The sequence below is a fragment of the Phoenix dactylifera genome, chromosome 6 (assembly GCF_009389715.1).
Source record: "Phoenix dactylifera cultivar Barhee BC4 chromosome 6, palm_55x_up_171113_PBpolish2nd_filt_p, whole genome shotgun sequence".
Classification (NCBI taxonomy): Eukaryota; Viridiplantae; Streptophyta; class Magnoliopsida; order Arecales; family Arecaceae; genus Phoenix; species Phoenix dactylifera.
Genome location: NC_052397.1, coordinates 9,463,672 through 9,472,487, shown reverse-complemented (window position 1 = coordinate 9,472,487; position 8,816 = coordinate 9,463,672). Strand labels below are relative to the sequence as shown.

The window sequence follows — 8,816 nt, the reverse complement described above, 5'->3', positions numbered from 1 at the left end:
AACTTATAGATCTTATAAAATCTCACCCATCCAGCTATTGACTCAATTGCTGGACTGGACAAGAACTTAGATCAAAACCCCCACCAAGCCCAGATTTAACTGGCCGTCACGAGTTGGCTGGGTCCATCATCCACACGTGTTTACTACCTCAGCACCAAAGCCAGGAGCAAAGGCACACGATCAGCCATCCCCTTAAACGATTGTATACGGAATTATTTTCCTGTGAGGACGGTGATTAAGATGAACCAATCTCATCTGGACGGCAGATGTTTCGTCCCTCATAAAAAATTCTGTACATATATCTGCATAGATTACATTGAAGCATTGATCCACACCATCGACTTTCCTTTTCCGGATGCTTCTGGAACCCGACCCTGCTGCTTCCCATCCCACGAATACTCTCTCCGTCTCTCGGCTCCTCCAGAAGCTCCCATCCACCTCACCCCATTCTTTTATTTCTCTCCTACCCCTCTCGTCAACGAGTGTCGCCATCCTCACCTTCTTCTCACTTGTTTCCTGAGTTCCCACTTCGCTTCTCCAAGTATCAATCAAGTAAGGGCCTTTACTACCCTTTCCTCTTCCTCCTCTTCTGGTTATACCATCTCTCACTCTGTTTTCTTAAAGAATATTTGATATGTATTTCTGATTATGCCGACGTTTTCGACCATGTTGGGTTTGCTCGTGGATGCGTTCGTGTTTGCTTTGTTGATAAAATTCTTTTGTATTTTGTGCGGCTTGAGGTTTTTTGTATTAGTCATTTACTTGCTTCTAGTTTTATTGTTTTTGATGGTCTGCGACGTTCGTGTTTTTGTAGCGTAAGTGATAATACTGGTTGCTCATCAACTTGGTGGCGGGATTCCACACTTCATGTTGTTGGGGTTAATCTTTGGATGATAAGAAAGTGAACTCTGGGTATGTTGATGAGGGATCTGGTCATTGTCTTTAATCATTATTATTAATGTCGATAGATTAACATGCAACTCGAGAGCCCATCTTCCTTGTAAAATTTTCATCATTTTGTTATGTTTTTTTTTTTGTTTTTTTTTTTTTTTTGCATTTAGTTATGAAGCATTTGCTGGTTGGGTTCTGAATCCCCTTTTCTGAGCTTAGTGGTTGACCGATACTGGTGGCTGCGATGCTCCATCTGGACTGGTTAAATGCCAATTTTGGAAGAGACTACTCGTCTGGTCTTTGTCAGAATGGTCTAATACGGATCTTTTCCTGGGATATTTAAAATTCTAGTCATGTTCTTATATTCAATATAAGAGCTGACTGGTTTTCTTTATTTGTGAAGATGAACTATTACTTGATCTTCTTGTTTTACAAGAAGATAAGATTGCGCTAGTTGAGGGATTTCATTTGTGACATAGTTTTTCTCTAAATAATACAGGTCTTTTACAAGCTTGCAGATCCTAATAGAGTTGACCAAGTAGTGTCTGGGACTGAAATCAGAGCCAGTAACTACAGGAGAAACTAATGTTGGTATATTAAACTTTGGGGAATAAATTCTTAAATAGATTTTGGTGTGCCAAAACATAGGGCAAGCCCCTGACTATTCTACATGGTTCTGTGTGCTGAGTTAGACATACTATTTCCTTCAATATATTGCATGTCAAGAATAAGTAATCTGTGAATCTTCTTTTGTTGGATGAGGATTTTTGCACTTTTGTTATAGAGATTGAGACATCTGTATTTTTGTGCCATTTTTTTGTTTTGAATGTTGTCACTTGGTGTTCAAATTCAGTACCATGCAAGTTGATTCTAGAAGACTTTTGCTACTTGAATGCCGTGAAAACTATGCTTGAGGGAAAAAGTATTAAAATTTCTGAAACTCTTGGTGCAGTTTTGGTATCATAAAAATGGATGAATTAATAAACTTAAGGTACTTTGGTTGTTTTTGTTTTTTTTTTCTTTTGCAAACATTAATTTTTTGGTCAGCTAGAACTCATGATTTCTAATTGAGAAGTTATTTATAGCATCTTCATGTTTTTTAAAATAAAAACTAAGCATCCCTGTACATAGTTTGTTATTGTTGTAGATTGGATTGAGGAAGTTCTAGAGTAACAACAATAATTTTCTAGAGTAAATCATTTTTTTAGATGAATTTGTAAAATTGTTTATTTCTCATTTGTTTGTACCTGAATGTTCATATTCTGTCTTCATAATCTCCATCTCTATCCACTTAAATTTAAGACACGATCTTTTACTTATTGTCATATCTAACCAACAAAATTTGTTGATTGTATCTTTATATATCTGGTTGATATGAGTAAAAGGTGCTTGGTAGCATATCTGGGTTCATGGTATCTCGATTTTAAATCATTTCTCAGATGTGGATTGAAGACTTTTTCTTTAATAATAAATTTTGATGATTTCATTATTTTGTGCATTGTACTAAGAAATATTCATAGATTTTTTGTTCTCCTAGGAAAGTGTCATTTTGTTTTTTTTTAAAAAAAAACCAGTAAGGTAAAATATTATAAATTAAGTAAAGAATGATATATTTGACCTTTCATCATTTCCTATGATATGTTATCCGATCTGCCAGTGCATACTATGCTGGATAAGCTTCGACAAATATCTGCATCATATGATGGCATGTCCTACAAAATTTTATATTTGTTCCCTTCAGTCATTTTAAAATGGAGCTAAACTTCTAATGGCTAATGCAAAGGCAACTTTCTAAATGGAGCTACAATATAAGGTGTTTCGACTATATGTTACCTTACTAGGAGATATATAGAGTAGGAAATTAGTGACCTTATTAAGGTTTTAAGAGTGGGAAAATGCCAGCTGTATAGAGGAAACATTTTCATTTTGTTTTCCAAAATGAAACAATTAAACAAAGTTGCATCAACCGTCATGAAATCTAACTTATGGACAATACACCAAAATCACAAAAGATGTTGTGAGCAGAGACAGGAAATATTGCTACAACTCCCAGCGCCATAATTGTTGAAAGATTGCAAGGAAATTGATCATATGTCTTAAAGATTCTATATTAATTTGACATGTTTTCTGTTTGACAGTTATCATCATTACTTGCTCCTATTAGAGGGAACAATGTGCTTTTGTACAATAATTTTTGTATAAGATCACACAGAAACAGTTTCTTTAGGTAGTTAATTTCTATTATAACTTTTATTTATTTCTGGCTCAACAATTCCAGTCATGAAATAATTAAATGAATTATGCATATCCTCTAGTCTTTCTGAGAGTATGAAATCCAGTATGGTTTCTGTCCAAGGGCCCTAGAACCAGCAATGGAATTCTTATATAATCTGAGTGTGTTTATGTATGGGGTTTCCTAGGACTCCACATTTGGTAGAATGCTGAGAGTAAGGGCTTTATTCTCTAGAGGACTGTAATATCACATTAAGTGATTGAACTTTATTTTCTTACTCTTAGGTGAAGGGTCCTGATTTGTAACAGATTTTCTTTAGTAAGCTGCAATTCGTATTTGTTAATCAAGGTCGGAGGAATCGGTACCGGGCACCGTACCGGTTCTCTGGCGGGATGACTCGGTACGGGCCGTGTTGGGCCCGTACCGAGAGAGGGACCGTGGGAGAGAGGAAAAGAGAAAGGTCAGGCGGGGGAGGGAGGGCCGGAGGAGGGTGGCAGATGCCGGCACTCCGCCAGTGGAGGTTGGAGGCCGGCCTCGGCTGCGGCCGCTGCCTTAAAAAATTTTGTTTTTGTTAAGCGAAGTCGGTAAATCTCTTGCCGACTTCACTTAAAAGTTGCAATTTTTTTTAAAGCCATGGCTGGACCCTATTTCATTTGAAATAGGGTCAGCGGCTGCGACCTCGCTTTCTATGGCCTCTGCGGGCCTCCGCCGGCCTCTACCGGCAATTTTTTGTAAGGCCATGGCCGAAACCTATTTCATTCGAAATAGGGTTAGCAGTCGCGGCCTTGCTTTCTGCGGCCTCGGCCGGCCCTCTCCCGGATTCTGCCGGCATTTTGCCGGCGTCCCGCACTCTCTCTCTCCCTCCCTACCTCGCTAGCTCTCTTTTTTCTTCTCCTTCTCCTCCTTCGGCTCTGGCTCTGGCTCTGGCAACGGGCTCTGTTTCTGCTGCCGAAACTGTACCGGTGAGCCACCGGTACGATTCGAGATGGCTGGAACCGCTCAGTTCGGGGCGGTTCCGTTGACCCTTTTGTTAATAAATCCTTCTGCCCTTGTACTTCACAAAATTTAGATTTTAATGAGCATTGTTGAGAGTCTCTCCCTTTGTGTAAGGTGATTATGCTATCATTTTCGTTCTCTGACAATCTCATGGGACACTTATGAGTGATGACTCAGGAGAGTCAAAATCGTTACTTTTCTTTGGTGTGAGTGTTGTTCCCCTTCTTGCATAACTCTTCCTAAATCCTTAAATGACCCATTATATCTCTATAGCCATAAATTTATAAGCTATCCTTGTAAGATTCTGAACTTTCTCTGTTTTTGTTACCTGGTAGTTCACTAACAGCTTAGCAGAAAACTTGTAGCAAGCCTGTAAATTTAACATTTCACTACCCCCCGGAAGCTAATCAAAATGATGGATATTCACTCCCTTGAATTTGCATATGTTAAGTTTAATCAAATTTTAAGGTTGGTTGGAAAATACAAGAAATCCATGAATTTATTTTGTCTTGAAGGTCTTGCTCAAACGTATGTCAATACGTAGCATACATTTCACCTGCAAACCTATTAATAACTTGAAAGCCTATGTTTATTTTTCAAATCTAATCTTACGATTTGGTGGTTATGGATGTTATTATAATAATACATAAAGGAGTGAAAGAGTAAGGATAAATTGGTACGACTTTACAAGGAAACAAGTAACACAATTTGGACATCAATTAACTTGGAAATATATGGTTGAAAGGTATCATTTACCGTGGATTCAGAAATATATGCTCCATTTTCTGTGGTTTTGTTATTATATCTTCAGATGTATTGAGAAATTAACTGGGTTGTTGCTCAATAAGTGTAAAGATAAATGGTACATGCATAGTTGCTCGGTAAAAACTGTCTCGGACGCAGTTCAGGGAATTAGTGTGATTTTAGAAATTTGAAAATCACAGATGCATAAAAAAATGTCTAAGCTTGAGAATTTTAACATTATGAATTTTTCAAGTTGACTAGGTGACTGCTACTTACAGTTTCCAAAAATTCTGAAGTGTCATTGCTTTGGCTGCTAGGTTTGACATAATATTGAGTAAACACAATAGTAGATAGGTACCTGCCTATGTTTGCTTGTGATTGCTGTTTGGCTTACTAAAGCAATTGATATACAATGCTTTTCTCAGCCTACTAGAAAATGAGGTTACACTAAGATTGTATGTATGCAAGGTGTTCTTTCATCTTTTTGTATTGTTCTAACAGTATTTCTTGGCTGGATATCTGATACATGTTGTCTCATTGTTCAGGATGGCTGAACAAGTCTACACAGTTGCATCGGATAGTGAAACCACTGGTGATGACAAAGTGCAATTTGCTTTTCCTGATCTTGCAATTGGTATTGATATTGGAACTTCAAAGTGTAGTGTTGCGATATGGAATGGTACACAAGTGGAACTGCTTAGGAATCCCAGAAACCAAAAGCTGATGCGCTCTTATGTTTTGTTCAAGGATGATAGTCCTTCAGGAGGTGTAAGCGAAGAACTTGCTCATGGTGAGCAGGAGATATTCTCTGGAAGTGCAGTTTTTAATATGAAACGCTTTGTTGGAAGAGTGGATACAGACCCAGTGGTTCATGCCAGCAAGACTCTTCCTTTTCTGGTTCAGACTTTGGATATCGGTGTCAGACCATTTATTGCAGCTCTAGTAAATAATGTGTGGAGGTCCACCACACCAGAAGAAGTCCTTGCAATCTTCTTGGTGGAATTGAAAGCCATGGCAGAAGTTCAACTGAAGCGTCAAATCAGACATGCTGTTCTAACTATTCCAGTCTCTTTCAGTCGCTTCCAGAAATCCAGGATTGAGCGTGCCTGTGCAATGGCAGGGTTGCATGTCCTTAGGCTTATGCCAGAGCCTACTTCTGTAGCACTTCTATATGCACAACAGCAGCAGCAATCTTTACATGAGAATATGGGTAGCGGCACTGAGAAAGTTGCTCTTATATTCAATATGGGTGCAGGATATTGTGATGTTGCTATAACTGCTACAGCTGGAGGAGTTTCTCAGATCAAAGCACTGTTGGGTTGTACTGTAGGTGGAGAGGATATCCTTCAAAATGTCTTGCGTCACCTTCTGCCAAACTTCGACACCTTCTGTGCTAATCACAGTATGGACAAGATCAAAGCAATGGGATTACTGCGTATTGCAACCCAAGATGCAATTCACAAACTCTCCTCCCAGCCCAGTGTGAACATCGATGTGGATTTGGGTGATGGAAATAAAATATGCAAAACCTTGAATTGCTCAGAGTTTGAGGAAGTGAATGGCAATCTGTTCGAGAAATGTGAGAAACTTATAATGCAGTGTCTAGTTGATGCCAAATTGACTGCAGAAGACATAAATGATGTCATACTGGTCGGAGGGTGTTCCAACATTCCCAAGATCAGAAGTCTGGTGCTGGGGTTGTGCAAAAGAGAGAATTTATATGAGGGTATAGACCCACTGGAGGCTGCAGTCTGTGGTGCTGCACTAGAAGGAGCTGTTGCTTCAGGAATTAGTGATCCTTCAGGGAGCTTGGATTTGCTAACCATACAGGCAACCCCTCTGAACCTTGGCATCCGTGCGGATGGAGATGGCTTTGCAACAATCATAAACCGGAACACAGCGATTCCTGCAAGAAAGGACATGCTGTTTACGACAGCGCATGACAACCAGACGGAGGCCCTAATTGCTGTTTATGAGGGAGAAGGGAAGCAGGTGGAAGACTGCCAACTCTTGGGTTACTTCAAGATCACTGGGATTCCCCCAGCACCAAAAGGGGCTGCTGAGATTAGTGTTTGCATGGATATCGATGCTTCGGATGTGCTTAGAGTGTTGGCTGGTGTTATTCTGCCAGGTACCCAGAGTACTGTTTCACCTTTCATTGAAGTGAGAATGCCAACACTGGGTGATGGTCATGGCTGGTGTGCACAGGCTCTTGCTAAAATGTATGGTTCTACTCTCGACCTAGCTACCATTCCAAAGAAGTTGCAGTAGTGAGTAATATAATGGCAATATGTTGTCTCCACTTTTTACTTCCTTACAAAAACGTGTGTTCGCTTCATGGTTGGTTTATGATGAGACTTTTAGACCTGTTCTTGTTGTCTAATTGTCCCTGTGGCTTATAGCATCTCAGTTCAATCTGTTATCACCACACTGAATATTGTTCACCTATCAGTGGAGCTTCCTTTTCCACTAGCAATTTTCAGATTTTTCTTAATTGGACTTGGTGGGTTGTATTAATGTCTAATTGCATGAAGCAATGTTATTCTCCCTGTCCAGTGTTTTTCTTCTGGTGGCTAAGATTCTGTGTTCCACATGGATCTCATTATTAAGGGAGTGTCGCAATGATTATGCTACATATTATGATAATTGGAGAATATTGTATCACATTGTTGGATCTTTTAGTGAAAAATAGATGCTGTACTTGTCCAGCAAGATTTTATCGTGGGACAAGGGACAATTCGTTGATCCATATGCAATAGTTTTAATTCCTTAAAAATTAAAATTATATTTTTAGATTTAAATAAAATTCTAGTCTATTTTTTTAGTTGATACATATCATAAATTTTATTTTTTAAAAGAATTAATTTAGGTAGGTCTATAATTAAATCTTTTTTAATTATTTTTGAAATAAGTTTCGTGCTATGAGCTAGTTTACGATGCCATAACTAACTAGTTTTACTGATCTTGGCATGATTATCAAGTATTTTTTATTGATAAATGGTCAAAATTGATTAAGTATATATTATCAAGTCTATACAAAGTATATAGAAGATTCAAAAGAGACTGTAAATTTTTTATCACATAATTGATTTATGCTTAAGAAAATATGTTTTAGACTATCTATTAGTAAAATATGTTCAATCAATGAAGGGGAAGTGATATAGATTTTACTAACTTTAATAATCTTTTTTTTTTTGCCGTTGTCGCTAAAGGTGGCCGCTCCTTTCTCTTTTCTTTCAAAAAAGATGAATCTTTAAAATGTGTCTAGAGCATCCACTTTCGAAGTACTATTTTCTGTCTGCTTCATGAGTTGTTAGACACGCCTACAACATAAAATTTAAGCTTTTATTTTAGATACCGAAGCTATTTTGAGTTCTTGCATGTTAGTAATAATGGTTTCATTTGGAATTCATATTTTCTTAATAGCAACTTTACCGATTAGATTATTTGCTTTATAATTATAGATAAGGTATTTGTGCCTATTATTTCCATAGTTAAAATATGTTATCTTTTTTGTTTGATTATTTGAAGATTTGATGAATATTTTTTTTAAAGATTTCTACTTTAACAGAGGATTATAGCCAAGTCCTACTTTATCAAACATAGCTTGTTGGCTATCTAAAATCATATTTAGTTTTTCAAAACTTAAAGTAAATCTTTCAACTATTGATTTCAGTTTAGTTACTTCTTTGATCATCTGATTTTCTTCTAGTAAAACTTGTTTAGTTTTTAATGCCATTTATTTTCATTTATAAGGATTGATTTTTCAACTTAAGTTCTTTATTCTTTTGGCTAATCGTTTTACATTTATCTAATAAATCATAAAAAAACTTTCTGAAGTTCATCAACAGTAAAATTATTTAAGGGTTCAGAACTTACCTTACCTTCATGGGCCATGTGGCATAGGTTTGGTATTTCTTGGTCATCTTCCTATGAACTGGATTGGTAGCTG

At 37.5% G+C, this 8,816-nt stretch overlaps 1 protein-coding gene across 3 annotated transcripts; it reads left to right on the top strand.

The window, feature by feature from the left end:
• Positions 1-378: 378 nt before the first annotated feature.
• On the top strand, positions 379-7,437 carry LOC103721638 (heat shock 70 kDa protein 8). Of its 3 annotated transcripts, none has more exons than XM_026810232.2 (3): positions 379-552; positions 1,391-1,478; positions 5,410-7,437. In XM_026810232.2, coding segments are annotated over exons 2-3 (1,728 nt in total). In that variant the 5' UTR covers positions 379-552; positions 1,391-1,476; the 3' UTR covers positions 7,136-7,437. The 3 variants fall into 3 exon arrangements, with proteins under 3 accessions (XP_026666033.1, XP_008810147.1, XP_008810146.1); XM_008811925.4 differs by lacking the exon at positions 1,391-1,478 and adding an exon at positions 815-912; XM_008811924.4 differs by lacking the exon at positions 1,391-1,478 and having other exon boundaries at positions 381-552.
• Positions 7,438-8,816: the final 1,379 nt, after the last annotated feature.